The 27,592-nt window shown below is 38.3% G+C and overlaps 1 protein-coding gene across 2 annotated transcripts in view; it reads left to right on the top strand.

Annotated features, from left to right (window-relative positions):
* Positions 1 to 27,592, top strand: part of PHACTR1 (phosphatase and actin regulator 1) — a 520,877-nt gene that overhangs the window by 13,808 nt on the left and 479,477 nt on the right. Inside the window, exon 2 of one of the 2 annotated variants that reach the window (XM_058555251.1) lies at positions 12,587 to 12,733. In XM_058555251.1, coding sequence (XP_058411234.1) covers positions 12,587 to 12,733 — 147 coding nt within the window. Of the gene's footprint in view, positions 1 to 12,523; positions 12,734 to 27,592 lie in introns of those variants that run through there. The other variant, XM_058555252.1, reaches the window with a different exon arrangement.

Here is a 27,592-nt window from a genome sequence, read left to right as displayed (position 1 = left end):
CGGGTTAAGAGAGAGAAGTCAACTACGCTTTGTTTTTGCCCAAAGGGTGACTTTGCCAGCTGAGTTGATGTTACCGGATCTGTTCCACCATTATTTACTAAACAGAGTCTCTGACTAATACCCTGTGATCTGATCACTGTTATCAGCCCATCTGTAGAAACAACAGAACGCAAACAAAATAACTACCAAATCTATGTGGGGCTAGCCTTCCCCTTAGACACATTTAGAAATTTTTGCCTTTCCCCCCTCCACCACCACAATATGCTTTTATTCTTATTATAGCCAGATATAGCACTTCTTTATGTACCAAGAGCAAGTGCCTCGATCTTTCTAATGTTTCATTTAACAGCATAATTCCTATAGTAATAGAACACTATAGCCAGAGGGCCTTAATCCACCTGGGCCATTTCACAGGTGATAAAACTAAGGCTCAGGGAAGAAAAGAAAAGCAAAAATTTGTTATTAAATACCTAACATATACCAGATACTATGCATGTTTATTTCATGCAAAATCACAAACTTATGATTGCCCCAAATAATTAGGAAATTAAAGCTCAGCGGAATCACACAACTATGAAGAGGTGGAGCCAGGATTCAAACAAGCCTTTCTAACTCAGCTTTCCCCTACAACATGCTGCCTTTCTGGAAGGAGGTGACATCTAAACCAGACAGCTAGATAGTGGCGGACCAGGAGCTAGAACTCAGTCTCCTGCTGTCCAGTCTGATGCCCATATCTCTACCTCCTATTGTATATGGGGCTCAAATGGGATTCAACCCATGGTCTTTGCCTCTATCATCACTTTGCAAGTGACCAAGACCAGCAGTTTGACACACAGAGATATGTCCAAATATGTCACCCTTTTGTACAGCGAACATGAATTAGAAATATTAGAACCCTTAGATTTCAAATTATGTCATAAATTAGACCAACTATATTGAAAATCGACCAGGTAGAAAATACAAAATTAAAATAAGTAAAGTTTAACATTACCTGTACTATTAAACAAGATTGGAAAAATGACTTGTATATCTTAACCAGGCGTGTTCAACATGTAAGTAATAGAAAGCTGTTAGGGTTTCTGTCCAACTCAGTTCAACATACCCTGCCCCACACACATTTTCCTTTTCTGCATCTAGCATGTTTTAACAGCCAGCCCCCAGCCACTCTGCACAGTATCTACTTTAAGAAGCTGAGAGGAAAGGAAGCAACGAACATTTGTTGCCCGCCTACTATTTGTCAGGCTCCGTGTTAGGTGTTTTACATTTGTTATATAATGTTTTATCCTCCCAAGCCCCAGTGAGAGAGTTTATTTTATTTCTAGTTTATATGTAAGGAAACTGAAGCTTGGAGAGCTCACTAACTTCTTTTCCAAGATCTAATAAGCATTAAGCTTAGGAAGTATGCCAAGGTTTAATTTCACAGTGACAGCCTTACTTGGATCTGGCTAGTAATAATAGTTTTAAAATAATAAATGTTTATTGGGAACTTCCTTTGCCAAAGAATTTACATAGATTATGTGTTTGAATCCTTATAGCAACTATAAGTTGTAGGTACTATGTAAGGCCCATCTTACAGATGCACAAGAGGTAAGTGACTTGCACGACATCGTACAACTATTAGTATGGAATTTGGGTACAAACTCAGGAAGGCTAACCTCAAAGCCTGTGCTGTTAACCTTTATTTCATATTGTCTGGAAGGAAAATAATATCCACATATTGTGTTTACATATTCATATAAAGTGAAAATTACCAAGTGACACAGGTGGACAGAGACAAAGAAAGAGGAAGATGCTACATTCTCACAGTAGTGCTGGATTGGGGATGAGAATAAAAACATTTCAGACATAGAGGATGGGCAGAGTTTAGAAATGCAAAGATGAGGAGGGGGAGAAATAGAAAGATTTTCTAGTGGAAAGATTTGTATTGTCATTTGATAACATTTTCTTAATTTTTGTTTGGATCTTCTGTCTTAAAATTTGCTAATTGTTTTGGGTTTTCTGACAGACATAGATGGCATAAGCTGTCATGGTTGATGCTCTGGGTCCGTTGAGAACCCAAGTGTATTACTTATCTAGTGCTGCATATCAAATTACCCCAAAACGTAGTGGCTTAAAACAACAAACATTTATTATCTCACAGTTTCCGTAGGTCAGGAATTCGAGAGAGGCTTAGCTAGGTGGTTCCGGCACAGGGTCTGAGGTGGCAGCCAGGTTGTTGGCCAGGGCTGAAGTGATCCAAAGGAGCTTTCAAGGTGGCTTCTGCCAATAGTCCTTGGCAGGAGGCCTCAGTTCCTTGCCACATGGGCCTCTTCATAGGCTTCCTGGGTATTCTCATGACATTGCAGCTGATTTCCTCCAGAGCAAGAAACCGAAAGAGGAAGCAAGACAGCAGCCACAATGCAGTGTGTGGCCTAGCTTTGGAAGTGACACACCATCACTTCTACGCTATTCTAGTATTCTAGTGGCTACAGAGCCCAACCCTGATCTAATGTGGGAGGGGACTACAGAAGGGCATGAGTACCAAGTGCTGAGGATCACTGGGGACCATCTTGGGGGCAGGCTACCACAGGACACAAATGTGTAAAGGAGCAGAAGAATTTCAAAAGAAAGAGAGAAAATGGCTTCTATACTTGAACAGATTTTGCTAATATATCTCATATCTTCCCGTGGGCTTTTAAATTAGGCACAATTTTACATAAACCAAAATGTAGTCCCTCTGGGGGAGAAGCCACTATGTCTATGTTAAGGTAGCTATTAAATAGTCTTGCACCCATCTTTATCCAGGCATCAATTCAAGGAAAGCTAGGTATTCAAGCCTTAAAGGAAGAGTCAGAACAAAGTCAATGTTAGACCCAGATTTTTGTAGGAAAAAGGTCTGGCCTGAATGTCCAGGCATGGAAGCATCTCTTTAGGGACCCACCAACACATCAGGTATGTCTGCACAAGTTGTGGACTTCACCATTCCATAATTCTACTCACACACACTATAATGTGAATGGTGTATCCCTGAAGTTGTGCAATGTAAAAGCCCAAATTGGGGCCAGTAGGAACACTGCAGCTGGAATTCCAGGCAGCAATGGTAAAAGCAAGGCAGCCAACCCCTCTCATTTGTGGACCCCACAAAATTAGCCAGATGGAAGAAGAGATTAATATCAGAACTGTGTAGAGTGGACAGCTCCTTCGATGACAAATTTAAGCAGAGAGCACTAAGATATACCAATAACAATTCCTCAGATTCTTGGTTCTCTAGCAAAGTATGCATATGTATAGAAAAGAAAAAATGTCTCAGCAGCTACATACCAAATTTAGTTGTAATTAAAAAGTCCAAAAGCCTTTTTGGTATATCGTTGTTAAACCTATTTAAGACATTCAAGTTACTACTGCAGTCTTGTTGGGTTAATATTGTAGTTAATAACACTCATCCTCATCAGTTATATTTTGCATTTTCTCCATGAATGATTTTCAATAACATCAGTGTAATTAGTGACATCATACTGGGTTTAATTGTGAGGTATACTTCTAACGCATGTTAGATATGCAAAATAGTGACATACGTACTTTTCATCTATTCAGCTCAGATTCTTAATCTGTTTGACTCGACTATACCAGAATCCATTTTTTAACAAAAATTTAAAGACTACTACATAAATGGAGGACATTTTACCTTAAGATCAATACTATAGTTACCCACAGCCTTCGGGGATGCCTGACAATGATAAATTTTTAGAAAAATTTAAAGTAAGGATGGGCCATTATCTCTAATCTTTGGGAACTCTCCTAAATAGAAAGAAATAAACATGTTTTTACTAGTACTTTTTAACTTTTATTGGAAATAATTTTAAACTTATAGAAAAGTTGCAAAAATAAAACAGCTCAAAGAATACGATGTATACTTTACTCAGATTCTTCTGCTGATCACATTTTACCCCATTTGCTTACCATTTGCTGACTCTTGTCTCTCTCTATCAATCAACTGATCTATCCAGAGAGGAGTGTAAAAGTATATAGAGAGGCAGAGAGAGAGAGAGAGAGTCAGAGAGGAGTGAGCAAGAGAGGGAGAAAGAGAATATATGTGTGTAATTGTGTGTGGGTTTGGTTTTGTGTGTACATATATACATAGTTTTTTCTGAACCATCATGGCTCTTTATCCCTACTACTTTACTGTGCATTTCCTAAGAATAGGAATAGGATAGTCTCTTCCATAACCATAGCACAGTTATCAACTGCAGTAAATCTTACATTGATGCTTGAAGCTGCTCTTTGAATTTTAGTTTTGTCAGTTATCAAAGAATGTCCTTTGTAGCACGTTTCCCTCGCAGGACAGGATCCAGTCTAGGGTCAGTTCAGTCTAAGATCAAGGTCCAATACCAAGTCCAGTCTAGGGTGAGATATCTTTTGCCTTCTTTTATTTGGAAATTTCCACAACCTTGATTTGTGTTTTAGAACATTGGCATTTTTTAAGTATACAGTTCCCCCCTGCCACCCATTTTAACAGACTATTCCTACTTTTGAGGTTGTCTGATGATTCTTCATAGTTCAACTCAGGTTACGCACTCTAGGCTGGAATACTCCAAAAGCGACGTTATGTATTTCTCTAAGTATCACATCCAGAGGCACCCAATGTCCATCTGTCCCTTATTGGTGGTGATCATTTTGATTGTCCAGTCAAGGTGTGGTCCAATTTCTCCCTTGAAACTATATAAATATGTGGGGAGAAATTTTAAGATCATGAAAATATCCTATTCATCATCAAAATTTCCCCCTAGACTTAGCATCCATTATTGGCTCTTGCTTGATCTTTACTATGATGGTTGCGAAATATGATTTTGTAGCTCTAGCCCTCCCTCCACGTTGATGCATCAGCTCTCAGCATTCTACTGTAAGCAAGAGCCCTCCTCTTTCGTGCATTTACTTTTTTAGTTATTTATCCATTTATTATCAGCTTTTATACATTTATTATTAGGACTTATGAATACCTATTATTAATAGTTTACCATTCATTACTGGGCTTAGTTGTTTTTTGGTGCTCAAATTGTCCCAGATTTGGCCAATACAGGCTCCTTCAATCTGGCTCCTGTGTTCCTGTGACATGCTCCCATTTATTTGGGGGAATGCTGCCTTGTTTCTGGCATGACAAGAAGCCCACTGTCATTATTCTTTCTTTATTACTTATGTACATTTCCAACTTAGTTACTTGTTGTTTTTAATGCAGCACTGAATGCTAGGAGCAGGATATTTAAAAGATCATGGTTATAAGAGGTGTATATGATGATAGCCTAAAAATAAGGCTAAGACAGAAAGAAAACTTACAGAATTTTGGCATAGTGGAATGTTGATATTCACAAAGATAGCCCAAGTCATTAAGAAATTATTTTAATTAATCAAATCAAATTAAATTAATTGTTATTAATAGTGTGAGTTTATAAATATTTTGTACTTAAATGCAATAATCTCAAATTTATTTTTGAATCTTAATAAACTGGAAGCTATTTTTTTACTGTCAAAAAAGGAGCTTTTACATTTATTTTTAAATTGATAATGGTTGGTATGAAATTACAATAGTCCACATACTATGATATTTTTTATATCAGGATATATTTGTTTATAAGAATGATGTAACGGTTTTATTTCTAAATGTGTAGCTAATGGTAGCTAGCAAATTTTTATTACAGTAAGCATAATTCTGTGAGCTGGAAGCTTTTTAAAATTTAATTTTTTGTGGTATATAACATACGTAGAGTGATGTGCACAAATATAAACTGTATATGTTGATGACCTTTTACTAAAGTAATCATTTTTTCTAAAAGGTATAGCTACCACCCAGATCAAGATGCAGAATATTTCCTACATACCAAATGGTTCCTTTGTGCTCCCTCCCAGACAATGTCTCTCTAATCAACCTTCTATCACCGAATATGAGTTTTGCTTTTTCTTGAACTTCATATAAAGGGAATATATACATATTCATACAGTATATACTCTTGTAGGTCTGGCTTCTTTTGTTCAACATTTTGCCAATGAAATCCATCCATATTATTGCTTGTAGCAACAGTTTGTTCTTTTTCATTTCTATGTAGTATGACACTGTATGATGATATTAGAATCATTTTTGTACATTTTCCTGTTGATGCCATTTGGGTTGTTTTCAGTTTGGGGCCATTATAAATAAATCTGCCATGGAATGCTTGTCCATGTCACAGGGTATATGTATGTTTACCTATGTTTATGTATACTATGTGTATAAATAGTTTTCCAGAGTGTTTTTACAAGTTTATATTCCCACCAGCAATGTACAAGGGCTCCAATACTTGCTAATGAATGATTTTTAAGTTTTAGCCAGATTGCTGGATGTGTAATGATATCTCATCGAGGTTTTTATTTGAATTTACCTTTAAGTGATGATGCTGGGCATCTTTTCTTATGTTTATTGGGCATTTGGATATCTTCTTTTTGTGAAGCACCTATTCAAGCCCTTTGTCCATTTTTTTAAAAAATTGAGTTGAGTTGTCTGTCTTTTCATGATTGTTTTAGAAGTTCTTTAAATAATCTGGTTACAAGTTCTTTGTCATATATAAAATTGAAAATATCTCCTCCCAGTCTGTGTCTTGCCTTTCCACTTTCCTAATAATCTCTTTTCTTTTCTTAAAAAGAGTGCATGAAGCTTATTTTTACTAAGTTGTCGAATACATGAGCATAAAGACATTTGCAGTATTCTCTAATTATTAGTTCAATGGATTTAAGATCTTTAGTGATTACCCCTGTTTGATTCCTGATATTAGTGATTTATATCTTCTCTATTTTTAACTTTGTTAGTCTTGCTAGAGGTTAATCAATTTTATTGATTTTTTTGAAGAATGAGCTTTTTATTTCATTTATTTTTCTATTGTTTTCAATTTCATTGACTTCTGCTCTTATCTTTATTAGTTCCTTCCTTCTGCTTGCTTTAGATTTGTTTTTCCTTTCCTTTTCTAAGTTCCTGAGGTAAGAACTTAGATCATTGATTTGAGACCTTTCTTCTTCTCCAATGTAAACATTTAGTGCTATAAATTTCCCTATCAGCACTGTTTTAGCTGCATCCTATATATTTTGGTATGTTGCATTTTTAATTGTGTCTTGTGATGAACGGTTCTTAATTTTAATGGCATCTACATGCCTATTTGTTCTTTTTTCGTTATTGCTTTTCATGTCCTGTTTACAAATCTTTGCTGAGGTCATAAAATATTCTTCTATGAAAAAATTTTCTTGTAGAAACTTTATTGCTTACCTTTCACATTTAGGTCCATGATCCATTTGGAATTGAATTTTGTGTATGGTGTGAGGTAGGGATCGAGGTTTATTTTCTTCCATCATATTCAAGTCATCGAGCATTATTTATTGAAAAGCTATCTTTTCCCCACAATACTTCAGTGAGACTTTTGTCATACTCAGGTGACTGTTTATATATGGGTCTATTTTTAGATTCTCTATTCTCTTCTATTGGTCTATTTATCTTACTTGTTTTTGAATTCTATACCTTTATAATAAACCTTAATATCTTCTACTGTAAATCCTCCAGCTATTTCCCTATTTATCAAGATTGTCCTGACTAGTCTTGTCCCTTTGCATTTTCATATAAATTTTAGAATCAGTCCAATTTTTTTAAAAAGCTGGGATTTTGATTGGAATTTCATTGAGTCTATAGGTCAATTTGAAGAGACTTTGTAAAGATGTCTTTACCATAGTGTGCCTTTCAATCCATGAGCATGGTGTATTCACCCCATTCACCATTTATTTAGGTCTTCTTAATTTCTGTCAGGAATGTTTTGTACTTTTTCATGTAGAAGTCTGGCTCATATTTTTTTAGATGTATACATAGGTATTTGATCGTTTTGGTGCTATTGTCAATGGTTCTTTTTAATTACATTTTCTAATTTTGCTAGTATATAGAAACAAAATTGATATTTTATACTGCTGTTTTATCCAGTGATGTTATAAAATTCAATTATTATTTCTAACAGTCTGGATTCTTGTGGGTTCTGTATGTACACAATCATAACATACATGACTAATCACAATTTTATTCTTGTTTTCCTATCATTATACCTTTTCAATTTATTTTACTTACCTTATTGCCCTGACCAAGACCTCTAGTGTAATGCTGAATACACATGGTGAGAGTAGACACAGTTAGGAGCCTTTTGAAAATCTAGATACCCTCAAAATTCAGTACAGTCCAGTCCAGCTTAGGGGCCCCTATGTTGATATAAGGGTGTCCTAGAAATACACTTTGAGTAATATTTTTAAAATATAAGCTTCACTCACATAAAGAGTTTTCTTGATTAGGATGGAATATTGCACTTTTATTTCTTCCTCCCCTTCTCACATCCATCCTCTTCCATGCCAGTGATGGATGTGTCAAATGTTATTTTTCTGAGCACCTTATTGTGCTACTTCTCTTTCTCTGTCTCTAGCTCTGGATAGAACATGCCTGTAAGGGTCTTCAGTGTTAAAACGTTGACTGACTTTAGAAAAGAAATGAAAAAAACGGGCCTCATCCTGAGTCAGCAATCATATTCAAAAAGAAGCAATCTTTAAAAAAAATATAACAAACTACATTTGGAAGTTGTTGAGGCCGCAGTTGAATTAAATCCTTTCTCTACACACACCCACATCCACAAATACACACAAACAAGCAATCATATGGGTGTTGCCACATGATGGAAACAGGATGAGAAAAAAAGAAAGAGATTCTATAGGATGCACAGTTACATAAATTAGAAGTGAATAATATGAAATCACTTGAGAGAAGTATGGATGCCATGTGGTTGCCTAATTATGATTGGTTACAAGTTAAAAGAACAATGTATTTTCTTAGATTAAGAGACAAAATATGTCATGGAAATTTACAGAAAGAAATAGAGATACAAGAATAGCTGCAAATATTTACAGAGTATTAGAGCCAGATAAGGCCTTAAGATCATGTTATCTCACCCTTGCAAGTGAGTGACTTGCTCAGTGTTACTTGGTGAGGTAGTGGTACTCACTGGGAGCAGTGTACTGGGAATAGTGGGAGCAGCACCCTGATTTCCACCCCAGGGCTCTTCCCTTGATGTCACTCAGTCTGATGTTTTATGATAAGAGGTCGTGTATATGAAAGGAATCCCAGAGAATAAAGAATGTGGAAACATTGGGACAAGCCTACAAAAGTGAATCCTTCACACAGGATAAGAAGGAGATATGTGAATGGGATTGGCTTTGTAAGGGAATTGTTAGAAAGAACTAAGAAAGATGTGAGACAAGAGAGGCAAAGTGAAAAAGAGAATGGGAAAAATTTAATGAAACAAAGAAGACAGTAAATTAGGGACAAAAAAATAGAAGATAATAGTCAGAAATAAAAATATGATAAAATAATTCAAGAACATCAATATAGATGTAGTATTTTTATCTCATTTTTGTCAAAAGTATATCTGTCTAGAATTATTTCAATAATAAAATAGTCCATAATAAATAGTCCAATAGTTAAATGCACTGTGAAAGTGCATTTAAACTCCTTTAAAGAAAGATAAACCTTGGGGGGCCCTGCTGGCATAGTGGTTGAGTTCACATGCTCCGCTTGGGCAGTCTGGGGTTCACAGGTTTGGATCCCAGGCACGGACCTACACACAGCTCATCAGGCCATGCTGTGGCAGTGTCCCACATATAAAATAGAGAAAGATTTGCACAGATGTTAGCTCAGGGACAATCTTCCTTGAGCAAAAAGAGGAAAATTGGCAACAGATGTTAGCTCAGTGCCAATCTTCCTCACCAAACAAAACAGGAAGATAACCCTAAAGTGGTAGCAATATTAAGTTCCTAATCCTCTAAAATGTTGAATGAACAAGAAACAGAAATTCAAAGATATACTTCTCCATATCAAGAACTATTAAGATGTAAATCAAAGAAACAAAATAAAAGGTAAGGGTAGGTATTCCTTCAAATGACTTTCTGGGTTTTTTTTTTTTAGAGGCATGGCTATTGAACAAAAATACCAGGGGGTAGGGAATCCCAAACATTTTGAACAATCAAATAGCACTGTATTAATTCAAAGAGAGGTATAGTTGATACAGTGTTCAGAATTGTGTGAGTTTATATCCTTACTTTTGCACTTCCATAATAGGCTGAACCTAAATGTTATAATCATAATATTGGTTGGCAGCCTGATTAGTCATCTAAAAGCATTAACCTTCATGGTTCATTTGATGAGCCAAATGCCCCTGATGTGCCTCCTGGGATAGGAGGCATTCATTTTTTATCTATGTTTAACAGAGATAAATGGAACATAATAATGAGGCAAATGTCATAGAAAAGTGAATTTAAAATGTGGCTAGTCAATCAAATATATATACTTAGCATATCAGTATTTTGGTTAAGAACACAGGATTTGAAATCAGGCAGATTTGCTCCCTAATTCAGTTACTCATTAGTTATATAACCCTCCTTCACTCCTTTTTTCTCTTCTCTCCTTCCTCCCTCCCTCTTTCTCTCTCCTCCCTTCTTTTATTCAAAAATATCTATTGAGCATTTACTATGTACTGGGTTCATGACATAGACTAGTGAGCCAGTTATCTTACATTCCTGAGGGAGAACATGGTAAGTTTATAGGGAAGAAATTTGACGTGTGCAACACAAGCAAAGGTGCAGATGCAGAAATGAGCCAGGGTTGTGGGGACAACTCTGAGCAGATTGGAGGTAAAAAATGGGAGATGAGTTTGGAAAGACATGTTAAAGTCAGGTTGTGAAGGGCCCTGAAGGCCAGAATAAGCAATTTCAAATTAACATGCAGAGAATTGGCTAACAATTAGAAACCAAGTGGTTAGGGAAGTAGTCTAGTACAAGAAGGCCAAAGAAGGAGATTATTTCAAGGATAGATTACTATATACTTAAAAGAAGTCAAGAAAGAAATGGATTTAACTGTTAGAAGGATGTTGATGACCTTTAAAATAACTTTGGTTGAGTAGTAGGGATAGAAACCAGTGGTGGGGATGAAAGGAGGGGATTGAGAGTGAAAAAATGGACCCTGTGGGGCCAAGAGTTCCAGAGGAAGGTTAAACAGAATGAGAAGGAAATAGTATGGTAGAGATTGAGCAGCAAGGCCAAGGGCAGATATATTTTTCCTAAGATGAAGAGTTACTACCTACGTGTGACGTAGGAGACCAATGTAGAGAGACTGAAGATTCTAGCGAGCAAGAATACAAGATGAGAGATAGAACTGATAGCTGAGGTGGAGAGGGAAGTCTTGCAGAGCCAGAGCAGCACTTCTTCCTCTGAGACTGAAGGGCATGACTTGACACTAAGATTTCCTTTGTAGCATGAAGAGAATCAAGGTAACACTTATCGAGGTACTCCAGGTGGGCTCTTATTAGAAAGAAGAATGGCAACATCAGGCCACAAAAAGACCAAGCACCTAAAGCTGCAGAAAGACACACATAAAAGAGGTTAGCCCATCAATAGGTTCAGTAGGAGCATCAAACCATTCTGATTCACACTCCAGAAACCTTTCTAGGTTCTGCTGGGTAACATGGGAAGGTTGCAGTGCAAACATTCAAAGAAATGTAAAATCCCCTTGATCTTCGCCTCTCCTTCAGAAACAATGGTACAGGGTTACAGAGACTACAGGTCCAATCCAAAGGCTGTTATTTGTGCTCTAAGTCACCAAATAAAAAGAAAGTTGAAGGTTAAAATGAATGGGTATTTATGTAGAGATAAACACATCTTAGAAGTTGGTGGTTGTGAAAGAGGGCCACTCAATTCTGCGTGAATACACCTGGTCTGTGTTCAAAATATCTATCAACTCTAGCAACTTGACTGCCAAACTGCCCCCAAACTTGTATACACTTTTCCTCTGCCCTCCACCGCTAGAGTTCCAGGGGGCCCGCAAGAGAGCTTCTGAGGATTTCCCATCTGGTTCCATCCCTATTTGAGCTCCAGGTTGGGAAAGAGGGAGCAGAGGGGTACCCTGGGTGCAGTGCCCTCCTCCATGACCAGCTGGGCCTAAGCTTGCTCCCCAGGACTAATAATTACACGCAAGGAAATCTGAAGCTGGGATCCTCAGACGAGGAACTCCTGTGGGTTAAGGAGACCCTAGTGTGCACTTGAAGAGCGGAGAAAGTGCATTTGGCGGGAGAGGGCACAGTGCTGACTGGGCATCTTTGCTTTAGACTCTTCCCTTTCGCATTAGCCTATCTGTGCCAAGAGCTGAAAACTGGGGCTGCGGGCAGGAGGCGGGGTGTCAGTCGGGTGTAGTGACCCGTTGCCCCTGCGGCTGGGAGAGGAGTTAGGGGATCCCTGGGCGCAAGCCAGGGATAGCCTGATCTCTGCTCCAGTCCACAAATCCTTAACGGATTTTCTTTCTCTCCCTTCACCCTTTTCTCTCCTTTGCTCTCTTTCTTTTTCTTCTCCCTCTTTTTTCCTTCTTCCCTCTCTTTTCCCCCTCCCTCCCCGTCCCCTTTCCCTTCCTCTCCCATCCCCCTCTCCCCTCCCCCTTTCCATGTGTGTGAGCCTCTTCCTTTCCCCTCCTCCCCTTTTCCGCCTCTCTCGCTCTCTCTCTCCATCTCCTTCTCCCTCTCAGCTCGCCGGGCGACCCTGCTCCTGCCTCCCACATTAATGGCGGCATCTTCGGAGGATGACATAGACCGGCGGCCCATCAGAAGAGTCCGCTCCAAGAGCGACACGCCGTACCTCGCGGAGGCCAGGATCTCCTTTAACCTAGGGGCAGGTAAGGACGACCCTCCTGCTTTGCTCTCTTTCCCCTACCCTGCTTCCTTCCCTTCCTTCCCTCCTCGCCAGCTGGCTCAGCCCCCCGCCCCTCCTTGGGTCTCCGTCTCCCGGCAGTGCCCTCCCCTCCCGCCCCCCTTCCTACCCAGCCGGGCGCTCGCTCACTCGCTCTCTTTGTGTCGCCGTGTAAGGAGTGTGTGTGTGTGTGCGCGCGCGCGCGCGCGTGTGTGTGTTGCGGAGGTGGGGGAGGGTAGTGCGTGGAGCCCTACATCCCCCCAGCAGTTACACGCGGGCTTTCCCTTTTCATGAAGGGAAGAAAGTGTTGTCACTGGTAACAATGATCATACGAATAACCAAGAGCTGGGTCAGGATGCGAGTGCTCTGGCTGTGGGCGGAGGGTCTGGCAAGGCTCAGCTGGTGAGGTTTGCTGGTGAGGCTACTACAGGGTGGAACTTGTTGGTGACATTCAGAGTCTGGTGATTTGGCCGGGTTGATGCCACTGCTGCGGTGTTGGAGTAGAAGGAGGGGGTGGAGTTGACAGCTGGGAGCAGGACCTTTTCCTCTCACCAAGCAGTTGGCAAGCGACCATAGTGATAATGATAATAATAACGTGGTCTATAGGATACATGTTAGGTGATTTGGTGGTGTCATTGGAACTGATGCCCAAAGTGGCTCAGATGGAATTAAGCAAAAAGGGTAACTAAGGTAGAGGAGGGATGGAGGGAAGGAGGTGGGGAGGAAACAGGAGGATAGAGAGTAAGGAAGGAAGGGAGAAAGGGAGGAAGGGAGGAAGGAAAACGAGCGAAGGAAGGAAGGAGAAAACCGAGGATTCAGAGTGTCAAACTGCTTCAGCTGAGACCTCTCAGGGTTACCTGATAAGAAGCACCCAGTGTCTGCTGTCTGCACTGCTGCTGCTGGACCAGATGCACAGGCAGATCTCACCCCCTGTTACTGGTAGGATCACTATCACTGGGAGAAAGTTGCTGACCACTAGCTTCACCAACTGCCTTTTCTGAATAACTCCTAAACCTCCACCCTAGCTTGTGTCTCTTCCTTTCTAGAGTCCCTTAGTATTTTAGCAACTCCAATGCAAAAAAAGTGAGGGCATTTTCCTGAAGACTCTCCTTCAAAGTAAGTTGAAAAAGCAGATAATACCTTTTTTTTTAGGTAACTAAACCCTTGAATATGGAACTGAATCAAAGTGAGTGTGTGTGTACATATGTTGGAACAAAAAAAACCTTCAAATGACGAGTATTTTGTATATTATCGAGAAGTTTGGACAAAAGAGAAAACTCTGCGTAGAGAAACAAGATGCATTGACTAAGCAACCGTATCTTTATGACTGGAAGAATGGCAACTGAATGTGCCAAAGTAGCCAAGTTCCTTGGAGTATAATTTTCCTGTCTTGGTGGTTTTGGTTTTTCAATCGTATGTTTCCTTGTCACTCCTGAAATGTTTGCCTCTGGATTTGGGCGGGGGAGGGAAGAGGACTTTATTGACAGGAGCTTTGGCACTTTTTGTGGCATGCTATAGTAGCCTGTGGTCTCACTTTGAAACTGATAATCCTCCGCTTGTACGTTCCAGATTCAGGATATGGTTGTGAGGGGTTTTGGAAAGGACTGAGAAGAGTTTCTTTTAGGACCAAGATTGTTTTCCCACCCAATGATATTAGGAATTAGTCCACTGACTTCTTTGCTATCAAACTCTGGTATATTCCCTTAGTGTCTTTGGCTTAGCACAGAAGGAAACGAGCTAACATAGCAGTTAGTAAAGGTTGCTTACCTTCTGCTAGTACTTTTACCACAAGACAATAAAATAAAGCACTAAAAAAGAATTTCAAGTTTCAGCTACTACTGAGTTACATTGAGCCATTTTGCCACCAGATTAAACCCAGTGACTTGCAATCTTTTATTCTGCTTAAATTGCTCTGGAGGCCAATTAAACAATTGGACTTTTCAGACAGGACTCGTCTCCCTTTCATCTGGAAATAAACAAGCCAAACAAGCTCCCAATCCCTTCTATGTGTCCCTCAAAATACCCCTAAAAGCAAGGTGTCAAAGACACCAGCAAGAAAGAGAAATGCGGTAGAGAGGATGTTGGTCGAGGAGGGAGGGCTGTCACAGTGGGCAGTTAGGGGAACTGTCCTCTCTCGGTAGTGCTGAAGGGAGGACTGTGTGACAGAGACGTGACTGTAAGCAGGACAGCGGAGGGAGGGGTGCTCAGTTCCTCTCAGTGATGGAATCCCAGGGAAAACGTGCAAGATCCAGCCACCAAAACTTTTCTATCCCTGCCCACCTACATTTGCCGCCTGTTTACTACGCCTCCCGCCTGCTGCTCCAGTGCTCAAATGGGCGGTTTTGCTCTAATTTTGCAACTGCTGCTCACTCTTGGGGCTTTGTTTATTTTCCAGCTGGTTTCTGGTTGCTTTCCTGACATAGTAAGATCTACTCGCAGATGTGCCTTTCCCCCGCGTTTAAAAGTAATTGTAACCCCTAGTTTAAAAAGCAAACAGCCTTGTTTATCTCCTTGAGCAGCAAGTTGTAATTAAACTATTAACGTTATCAGCGTTGCTGAACAGAGAAACCTGTACACTCCGGATAAATTACATAATTTGGGCATAGAGAGAATTTTGTTTGTCTCTTAAAAACAATTTATAAACAATTAAGCAAGGAAGCTTTCTTCCATTACTCTCCTACCCCCAAACAGTCACTTATTATTCTTTCCAGAGAAATTCTTTATTGGTTTAAACTATTTATGTTTAATATTTGCTTTCTCACACCCACGCATTATAGATACGTCCATGTTTAATATTTTAGACTTTTAGTAATACTTCAGAGAAATAGATATACATATTCATTTTACTTGGATATCAAGAAATCATTTTGGTATCCACTCTCTTAAACTAATCTGTACAGTTGCCAAATAAAATGGACTGGGTATTTTGAATACTATTTAAATACTTAAGCATTCCTTCAACTACACCCTGTCCCTGATGGTCCTTAGTAGTGTCATTTCAGAAATAACTCCACAGCTTGAATGAAGCATATACTTCTTTACCTACAGTCCTGTGTCAAAGAATAGTACCAAAATGTGGATCTTTCATCACTTTGTGAAGATGCTAATTTCAAGGATCAGCCTAAATTGAAAGAGTAGAGAACAGAAATTTCCTAACCACGACTTTCATTTTTCTAAAAGAGCCCCTTTTTTAGATGTTTAACTTCTATTTAGCATTTAGTATATTATGCAAACATTAATAGACAATTGTTTGCTGAAGACAGTATAAATGCTAGAGAAAATCAAGCCAATGTATTTGCTGAAAGTTTCCCAGACCCGACAGACCTCATTTAAAACATTGGAAGAGTTTTTTTCCCCTAAGAAATTCAAATGTGTTAAAAGGACATCGTGTAATGGAAGAGTATGTTCACACTATTAGTAGCAAGTGTTTCTAATTGTGTTCTCACTTAGTAATAAACATCACTGACATTTAGCTTGTAAGAACTTACCCTGCCTTATGACATCATTCATTCACTGCACTGAAGTGAATGCAATGAAGAGTTGTAGCTCATCTGGCAGATATTTTCCTACAGGCTAGTGTATTCTATTTATCTTTATGCCAACAGTATCTAGATGAGTATGATGAGTATTTGATACCTAGAAGGTGCTGAAACTGAAAGGTTCTTTGTAATTACACACTAAAATAAATGAAAGCATTATGATAAATAGAAGATTTAAGCACATCTAAAATTTCTTAAAAGAGTGTCAGAAGAAGGAAAGCTAGTCATCCTGATGATTTAGGATTGTTTTAAACACAAAACCAATATTGGGCACTATTGAGAAGAATAAGTACTTCTCTAATCATAAGGAAGTTTAAATTAACCTTTGTTGACATTTCAGAATTGCTTCATATGGAGATTTTAAATTAAGCTTGGTCAACCCCAGAATACTTATCCTCTTTGGAAGGCTGAGATCTGTTTTAGTTCCTGATGTCACCCAACGATAGCTGTTTCTGACATCCATTGGTCTCCTCCACTCTTTCAGGACCAGAGGATAATGGCAGTCAAAATTGGCTCACTCTGGCTACCTATAACAATGAATGGGTCAGCCAGTTTAAGTTATAAACTGGGTCTCAAGAGGTCTCTTTCCTACCTTTCTTGAGGAGGAAGACCTTTATCCCTTAGCTAAATTATGAAAGCCCATGATACTGAGAATTGACAGTCTGGAATGTGCTATCATCACTTAGCAATGAGAACTGTCCCTAGGCAAAATTGTGAATATTGTCATTGCTGAATCAAGATTGTTTCGCCAATCTCAATGTCTTGGTAAGCATCTTCCTTCACTCTTTCACTGAAGAACGCCTATGTATCCCTCACAATATTTTTTGTTAGTGATTTCAAATTGAAGGTAGATCATATGGGTCTGGCTTCTATTTGGTGGCCCCAAATCTCCTTTAAAATATTGCTTCTCACATTCAGTAGCCAGAATCCAAGTGGCTGACCATGTACCTGGCCAGGATCCTCTATTGTGGGGCTCTCAGGGTCTGCTTGCCTTCTGTGCCATTGTTAAATCTAGCTAACCCGGTAATCTTATTTTGTCATGCATTAAGGTGGTACTAGTGAAGACAACTCCAGATGATATACATAATGTAAACAAGGTACAGGAAAGTAAGTAATTAACACTCTGAGGAAATGGGAGGCCCTTTTCCATAAATATTTAACTTGGCTACTTACAATGTCATTGTTTCAATAACAATTCATACATTTGTGAGACAACTCAAACACAAAATCTGTGTTACATGGTTAAATTTTCTTTGGTCTGGGCATTATTAAAATTTTTTAACATCTAATTATTATATTTACTATTATCTTATCACTAAATAGTAGGTTACTTGTTTCGTTTGTCTGTATATGTCCATATATTTTAATTTCATGGAAGACCATGGAGGTGTGTTTTATGTGAAAAATATGAATCGAGAGTCAGAGGAACTTGATTCTAATGCATTTGTTCCTCTAAGACCATGGGCAAGTCATTTAGCCTTTTTGGGCTTGATTTGCTCAGCTCCAAAATGAGGGATTTAGATTTAAAAATCTCTAAAGTTCCATCCAATCTAAAAATTTTATATGAATAACTGGTACATCTAACTTGAGCTGTGCTATCAGATACATACTATACCACTGATTTTACACATAGTCTTATTTATAGTATAAAACATATACAATAGCATAATTGCAATAGAATTAAAATATTTTATCACAGCTAAGTTATGAAAATAAGTTGAATTAAGAGAAAAACTAATGTATGTAATAATAATAATTAAATAATAAATTATCAATAATAATAAATAATGTGCTAGAATGCACATTTATATACACCGTATTCATTAACATGTTTTTAATTTGAATATTCAGGGATTAGAATCTTTAACACAGTTAATGCTCTATAAGTGTTTGTTGTATGATTGAATAAGGTATTAGAGAAATATTAGCACTAAATGGAAAGTGAGGAAATGAAATATTAATCCAGTTCCCAATTGGCGTTTTAAGTCTTTTAGCCTGATCTTTTTTATAATTAAAATGAAATGGGTATATAAGATCTATATTTTCCCTTTATCCTTTTAAATTACCAGGGAAGGTAAATATATATACAAACTAGCTAAATGACAGGATTCAATCAAGCTGCAATGTACCCCTTTGGAATTCACAGATAGAAGAATCCTAACTTCTAAGCATGTAAAACTTGGCCAGGAACTACAAACAACTGTTTTTCCTTTTTCTTCACAGGCATATAAATTGACAGGAGCAAATAAACTATTGGTCAGAATAAGCGTAGCAAATGCACATTAATATATTTTCATATATACATTTTAATACTAAGCAAAAATATTTAAAAACTATTTGTATAGCTACCTTTGATATATGCAACTTCAATTCATGATCATTATTTATTGTACAAGAAAAAGTTAAAATTCAAATAGGAAGAGAAGATAATTTGAAGAGCTGACTGTTTTTCTCCTTGACTTAATAAGGCGAAAAAGGGGACATACATTATAGCCAGTGTGTTATGTTATGTAAACAAAAGAGGTCCTGAAAGAATGATTAATAGATATAACATTTTTCTCATTGTATGATACAAGAGGAACTCCAGCATTTTCGTATTTTGTTTCATCACTCTCTCCACCCACTTTGGTAGGTGATAAAGTAGACGTGATTTCAAGGGGAAAAAGTGGGCCATGTTGATATTTTAATTGCTTTAATTTACAAGTCTTTTATAAAATGAAGGAAAGGTAAAAAAAAGACTAAATCAATTTTACGGCCTTATTGAATGATGATGGATTTGCATGACTTTCTACACAGGGTATCAGAGGACAACAGGAATAATCTCATGCTAGTAGTTATTTAACATTTATGAAGGCAAGTGTTGTGTAAAAATCTGTAGGTTTCCTATTGATCTTTTCTGCCACATTTGTATACCCTAAACTAACAATTCAGCGGCAGAATCTTTGGATAGTAAATACTTGGACTGTAATTGTAGACGTGAGGATTCAATAGCTTTATCAACATGATCATTTGCCGTTTATAAACATCAAGAGCCCATTATTTCTGGATCTCTACCAATCAAATGACAGCATGTTGGTACTCAATCATGGTTTAATCAAAAGTATAGAAAGACCTTTGTTCTTGAATTTATCCCTTATTCCATCTGGGACTTGTTTTGGGAGGGTGGTGGGGGAAGGTGAGAAGAAATAATAATATAATAATATTCATTCACTCAACACATTAACCGAGAAATTAAATATGTATTAGACCATCTTTAGACACTTGGGATACATGAGTGATCAAAACAAACAATATCTCACCCTCATGAATTTTAACTTCTAAAAGTGGGTTGTGGACAGTAAACAATATAATACTTAAGTACATTGTATGGCATTTTATAAGTTAAGTGTTAAGGCAAAAGTAAATAAAGCAAGCTAAGAGTATAAGGCATGTGGGGCAAAGAAAGGGGTGGCTTGTGGGATAGGCAACATTGAGAGGAGGGAATCTGAACAAAGTTCTCCAGAGTAGGTGAGAGAATGAGCAACGCCAGTGTGGGGTGGGGGACAGGGCGGGAGAGCTGAGGGAAAGCACGTATGCAGGCCCTCAACCAGGAGAGTTCCCAGTAGGCTCAAGGCCAGCAAGGAGCCCAGTGTGGCTGGACAGTGAAGGGGAGAGCGGAACAGAGGAGACTCGTGAGGGAACAGCGACCAGATTGCATTGGGTCTGCTAGGCCGCTGTCAAGACTGACTTTACTCTGAGTGAAGTGTGGCACAGCGCAGAGATTTGAGCATAAGAGTAACACAATCTGAAATAGATTTTTAAAGGATCCCTGGGGCTGCTGTGTCAAGAACACACTATAGGGGGACAACGAGGAAGCACGGAAGCTGATCTGGAAGCTGTTACGGTAACCCAGAGAAATGGTGGTGGCTCAGCGACGTGGTACCGCAGAAGCACTGAGAAGTGGTCAGATTCTGTATGTATTTGAAGGTGTAGCAGATAGGCTTTCATGATGGATTGAATGTGGGTTGTGAGAGAAGGAGAGGAGCAAGGAGTGCCTCAGAGGTTTGGCCTGAGCAACTAGAAGGTTAGAAGGGCCCTTGTGGGACCTGGGGGAACGGTCAGGAGTTCAAACACAGACTTGTCAAGTGCAACATGTCTACTAGACGTCTAAGTAGAGGTATTAAATAAGCAGTTATACGAGTCTAAGGTTAAAAATGAGGTCTGGCCCAGAAATAAATATTTGAGTTGTCAGCATAGATGGAGCATTTGCTAACATCTACTGTGCCAAGGGCTCTATAAGCATTTGCTCATTTACTTCTCATATTGACCTTATGAGATTGGCCTTATTACTACTATCCTTATTTTATCCATGTGGAAACTAAGTCACAAAGAGGTTAAATAACTTAGCAAAGGTAATACAGCTAATAAGGGGAATAAGAGGGAGAATTGGAGTTTGTATCATGTTTTGTGACTTCAAAATTTGTATTTTTAGTGGCCATGGTTTATTACAAGAGACCAAGCTTGTATTATCAGCTTCGTTATGAGGTCACATTTTAAGCTGAGCATGGCTAAGGGAAAGAAAGAGATGGAACTTGGAATGCATCCTAGGTCGTGATTTTAAAAAAAATTGCTAGGATTTATTGTAAGAAATGCACTTTATATCACTTCACGTAACACACATACATATTTATAATTGAAATAAAATATTCTTCAAAATACTCCTATAAAATGTAAATGTACTCTGATGTTTTCTGTATTATCCTATCCCATCCTTTCCCACTGCATTCCATATCATGTATTTTGTTATAAAAATGCTCGTTATGACCCATCTAAATGATTTTATAACCCATAGTTTAAAAAACATTTCTTAATTGTTAGTTTTCTAGGTGCTATTTCTGAACTCAGAAAAAGTATTTGCAAGGAAATCTCACTTTAGTACTTTTACCATCCCCCTAAGAGCGTGGTAAATTCATTCTTTTACCTGGACATGAATCAAGGTGAAAGAAAAAACCCAGGGTCAGGACCAGCTTAGCTACTGGGCACAGTAGGCACAGAGCCTAGGTTCACGGTACGTTTAGAAGCCCACGAAAAGGTTTTAAGCTATTTTAAAGCCAGAAGAAAAGATAAATATAATCCAGCCTGGTTTATATTTGTGTTTATACCAACGTAGTCATAAAATATAGTTTTTAATATTTTTTGTGGTAAGAGGAGCCTACAGAGGCAAATGTGCCTAAACCCACGAAAGACATCATGCAGCCCTTCAAAGAGTGGAAAGACGAGCAGTGAGAAAGAATTCTCTCTTTTCCGAGGTAGTACAGTGGCTATGAGGATGTGCTCTGGAGCCAGACTTTTTGGGTTCGAATCCCTACTTGCTCACTTACTAGCTGTGTGGCCTTGGGCAAGACATTCAACCTCTCCCTGCCTCAGTTTTCTCACCTGTAAAATAGGACTAACAATGGTAACCATCTTGGAGGTTTGTTTTGAAGAGCAAATAGTTTATTAAATGTGAAAAACTTAGACTAGAGCCTGGAACATAGCGAGTGTTCATTACACAAAGTGGAGAATGAACTCCATTATGTTTCTGTTTTCTGCCTCACCTTTACTGTTGTTCCAAGATACTGCTAAAAAAAAAAAGATACCTTTCTAGTTACCACTGTTACAGACCAAATGAGCTACCAAATCAGAAACTTTCACATAAGGAACAAATTTTCTTAGCTAAATTTGACCCTCATTCAATCTTTCTTGCTTATACTACAGAATGAATATGACCAGCCCAAAATGAGAAAGGAAGTCACCTCGGACTCTGAAAATTAAGGAAATTTACACTAAGAATAGTCTATCCTGGGCCGGTCCAGTGGTGCAAGTGGTTAAGTGCGCACGCTCCGCTTCAGCGGCCCGGGGTTCGCAGTTTCGGATCCCTGGCGCGCACCGACGTGCCGCTTGGTAAGCCATGCTGTGGCGGCGTCCCATATAGAGTAGAGGAAGATGGGCATGGATGTTAGCTCAGGGCCAATCTTCCTCAAGAAAAAAGGGGAGGATTGGCATCAGATGTTAGCTCAGGGCTAGTCCTCCTCACAAAAACAAACAAACAAACAAACACGGCCAACGTTACAAACCTCAGAATGTATTAAAAAAAGAATAGTCTATCCTTTGACTAGAGTTGAATGTATCAACCTTGAAATATCTTTTGCAAATAGCCACGTGGAAATGGCCACATGGAGAATAATAACCTACTGGACTTTCCAACCTTCCTCTGAACTTGGAGGAGGTGTTGTGAGGGAAGGGAAAAAGAAAAAAAGAGCAGAGAAAGAGATACAAGGAGAAAGGGAGGCATAGAGAGAGGGAGAAAGAGAGAGACCACAACTTCTTAGTTTGAGAAGCTATCCATACAGGTCAGGAGAGTATATCAAAAATCACAGAATCTTGGCTTTTGAGAGTCGAGGAACATCTCTTCTCTAAATAATGAACACAAGGGTTCGGTGATGGGTTTGGAGATTGGCTGCTTCCAATATCTGAGTTTGCTACTTATGGGCTGAATCATCTCTCAGAACTTTGAAACCTGTAACATGGGGATAACACTCTCTTCCTAATTTACATTGTTACTTTGAGAACCGAATATGAAAATGCTTTGCCAGCAGCCAAGTGCTATACAAAGGCAAGAAACAGATGTGGTCTGGGTGAATGGGACACCTTTAGATGTGTAGTTCTGGCACAAATAAGGCACAGGAATAAAAATGTGAAAAATAGACTAATTCCACCTAAAATTTTGCCTTTTCCATAGCCCAAAATTCAACACAGCCTAATAGTCCCAGAAAGACTGAATACAGCATCTACCAATTTATAAATTTAGACTATGTTCATGCCACCACTGTCAACTCTCATCATTGTATGAAATGTGGTCACTCTAGGATGTTATTATCCATCCATAAGAGTTCAAGTGCTTGAATTTTTACAAGTGTTTGTGAGTTGCAGAAGCTTGTAACTTCTTAGCACAGTCCCAGCCTCACTTAAATTTTCCATGGGATGACATTCCTCAAGAAGGTACCTGTCCTTTTGAAGCTAAAAATAACAGTACTGCACACTAGAACGACTGGCCAATGCCATGTGGGGCATTAGTCCCGTTTGGCCTTGGGCAAACACTCAGCCGAATAACCAGGTGCACGCTTCTTTCGCAACTTCCTTTTCTTCACCTTCTCCATATTCTCGCCAACTGAATGACCTATGTATTTGTTTTGACCTTAGAAAGCACAACAAGAGGTTTCATGGCAAAAGCTTCATTTCTGAGAGACTGAGAGGCTTAATCGTCCCCTGTGTATCTGCGGAAATCTAGGGCTGTTCGTTACCTCCCACTCAAACCAAAGAATTACACAGTTGCACAGCTGTGGAGCCAGCTGCCCGCATTCACTCCAAACCTCCCACCGCACTGCCTTCCAGCAACATCCTTGCTATATCTGGTCATGAAGCTGGCTGTAATCAGCTAAGAACCAACTATTTCAATAAGAAAAGTGACTTGTACCAGCAGTTTTGGCATGGGACTGGTGTAAGCTGCTTTACGTGGAAGGAAGCTTCTCAGTTCTGAAAACAATTTCTTCATGTTCAATTTGTTCAATTGAAATAGAACAGGCAGAAACAAAATTATGAGTGAGTGGGTTTTTCTTTACTTTTTTTTTTTTTTTTTGTCTTTGACGTCTATAGTTTGGAGGCTCCTCCTAAGCTACGGATTTCGTTCATATAAAAGCAAACTTTTTCAGCCAATATCTGGGTCTGAAGCTATGATGAGTAATGCAGACCACATCAAATTTTGGTTAATCATGGATTCTCCATTATACATAACTTATAATACCGCATGATTTTCATGAGTGTGTTTTACTGTATTTTGACGTAAAAAGATATTTGGTTAATAGACTTTAAGTAAATTAAATGCTTGATACTTTATTACAATTTTGCAGAACTTCACAATGACTGAATCTTTTTTCAAGTTGTAAAATGCCTGAGGTAGTTTTCCTTTATCCTTTCATGTAAGAAGTTCATTTTAAATATGCAGGAATAAGTTGTTAGTGTGTTTTCTGACGTTTTAGCCAACAGTGGTCCCTATCCTCCATGTACCACTCAATTCTCACCGCAAAAATCCTCCCCGTTTTATGAAGCAACCAGACAGCATGGTCAATGGTCACTGTAAATGGTGCTTGGTTTACTTTTTAGTTGATTTGAAAATTCTTTGTTTTTCAAAGTTTACTCGTATGTTTGCATATATTGTTCAGGTCATATCCTTTCAGGTATCTTAAGAACACTTATGCTTCTAGAAATAAAAGATTTGCTCTTATTTTTCTTGTCCACCAAGATCTGAGTCAAACCATATCACCACTTGTCTCATAGAATGACAACCATATAAATGAAAGTGTGTGTTAAGTCTAAGACTAGCTAGAGCCATCCATAAAAATAATACCAGGTCAACCCAAAGTAAGCTCAGATCAGCCTTAAACTCACTTCATTGGCCTCTCTGTTACAGCTCGTATAATATGATCTGTATGAACAATTTCTGCTGTAAAATTACCTCATAAAGAAATATATCATCTACAGAGTCCTTTCATAAACCCAATTATAAGAACAATTCAGCAGAGTTATAGCTACTAGGATCTGCATTCTATCTCCTCCTTGGCTCCACTTATTAAAGACACTGAAGTGGAAATATTGAAGTGGAAAGGAAACAATGACTGAATTTAGCCAACACCAAAAAGGCTGGTATAATCACTCCATCAGGCATAATAACTTTAGTTCTCTCTTATTGCCGTATTGCCAGCTTCATTTATTATAGGTGATTTGTCCAAAGAAAAACTAAAAGCAGGCTCTTTGTATACAAATATGAATATATTGTCAGTGTCTCACTGACTTACTTGCACAAAACTGTATGATTCATTCAAAAGTATTAATTGCTTATTTAATTTAAATTCAATCATTATAGTACTTTGATAACTAAGATCTTTGGTGGCAAGTGATGGAAAAGAAAGTAAGAATCACAATTAGTAAAACACATCATTAATTAATAATTGATAAAAATGTATTGTTGGGGGGAAATGTCCAATTGTAAAAGATGTGATTCCTTTTAACCTTATGCCAAGGCTCAGACCAGAAGGTTATTAAATTTATTAAATTTTATATTAAATTTGTTATTGCACATATTTGAAATGATGATACTGGTTTTGAAAAGAAATCACATATGTTATAATAAAAAGGCCTTAGAAAGGGACCACGTAGAGAAATAGTTGTTAATAATCAGGTGAAAGCTTTTCTGCAGCCAAGACTCATCACTCAGAACTGGGGGAAAATGAGAAGCAAGTTACAGCTACTAGTGCATTGATTCAAATATTTAGTGCATTTGCTGCAACTGGACAAATACACTCAACAACACTGGTGTGTATTAAAGTTAGTGTCATTTTTTTCCAGTTGCTGTTTCTCAGAAGACTTTATTCTCTGTCAATCTCTAGAAACCTCAAATACAGTCCAATAACCGCAATGGATCTTGAGCGCATTCTAGAGTGCTTTTCTAAATTATGACTAAGTTTCATCTCTCTTGTGCTTGCTCTTTAGTGACCTAAGGAAAAATAATTGTGTTATTTATGTGGGTTCATAAAAACATAAATTTTTTCCATAAGTCCTCAGTTTCCATAAATCTCTTCCTGACATTCAATTATTTTCCTCCCCTGAGTGGGAGAACAGATTCAAGCCTTAGGTTCACATAATTTCTCCTGCTACATTCCTGGCTCTGCCTAGTGTTGGAATAAAATGCCTTACTGTGATGAAGGTTTAGAGGCTGCATGGTTAGGAGCAGATAAAGAAAGTGTGGTGGCGAGAAAAAGGTAGAACTCTAGTCTTCCCAGGGATACATCTCTTGGAAGGCCCACTAATTTGTAATATACCATCGTATATAGAAGGAAGAAGATGTCTGGGGATCATTGGTTCCCATGAGGAGCTCTGGTCAGGTAAAGGCGTAAATGACCCTTCTGACCACTCTTGAAGCATTGCATATAGAGGGATAAGCATGAATTTGTGTCAGGCTGATCAGGCTATGAATTCTGACTGTGTTGGGAAATTTTAGGGCGAGTTTATTATCTTTATGAACTTTAGCTTACTTAGCTATAAATTGGGAATATTCATTTCTGCGTTGTGAGAATTACATGAAAGGGAGATATTAAGCAAAGTACGCAGAATAGTAGGTGTTCAATAAACACCTTTCAAACATTTCAAGCAAGAAACATGCTCAGTTTATTAACGTAAAATCTTGATGTTGTATCACAGCAGCAATTATTTTATTAGATTACCAAAGCCCCCTTGTAAAACCTCGACAAAATTTTAGGAAAAGAAAGGATGACATGTTATTGTTTATTGTGACTTATTTCATTAACTATCAATATAACAAACATTCGTCAAAGCACTGCTACATGCTCAACATGGATTTAATGTTTTCATCACCAACTAAATCCGTCAGTAGGAACATCAGTATCCACTGGATTCCAAGCTTTCTGAGGGAAGGGACCATGTCTGCCTTATTCCTCCTGAATCCTCAGTGCCTAGCACAGGGCATGGCCCGTAGGAGGTGCTCAAAAAGTACTTGTCAAGTGAACAAATGTATCAGGACAATGGCCGTTTTGCTATAGTCCATCTTTATACCAAAGTTGTTGGATTTCTTCTTCATGTTTTTTTAAACAGGACTTTATTTTTGTCTTTTGCATTTTTTATATATTTTTTGAAATATAATTGACATATAACATTGTGTAAGTTTAAGGTATACAACGTGTTGATGAAAGGACTTTATTTTTTAAGAGGAGTTTTAGGTTCACAGCAAAATTGAGAGGAAGGTACAGAGATTTCCCATATACTTGCTACCCCTACACACGCATAGCCTCCCCTCTTATCAGCGTCCCCCACCAGAGTGGGACGTTTGTTACAATTGATGAGCCTACATTGACACGTCATTATCACCCAAAGTCCACAGTTGACCTTATGGTTTACTCTTAGTGTTGTACTTTCTGTGGGTTTGGTCAAATGTATAATGTAATAATTATGTATAAATGTATAATGTATATGTAACCAAACGTATAATGTAATAATATGTAACCATCATTTTAGTATCATACTGAGTATTTTCACTGCCCTATAAATCCTCTGTGGTCTGCTTAGTCATCTGTCTCCCTCCCCCCAGTCCCTGGCAACCACTGATCTTTTTACTGTCGTTATAGATTTGCCTTTTCCAGAATGTCACAGAGTTGGAATCATACAGTATGTAGGCTTTTCAGATTGGCTTCTTTCACTTAGTATTATGCATTTAA

The sequence above is a fragment of the Diceros bicornis genome, chromosome 14 (assembly GCF_020826845.1).
Source record: "Diceros bicornis minor isolate mBicDic1 chromosome 14, mDicBic1.mat.cur, whole genome shotgun sequence".
NCBI lineage: Eukaryota > Metazoa > Chordata > Mammalia > Perissodactyla > Rhinocerotidae > Diceros > Diceros bicornis.
Note: the sequence above shows the minus strand (reverse complement) of the source record. Positions and strands in the feature narration are given on the sequence as shown.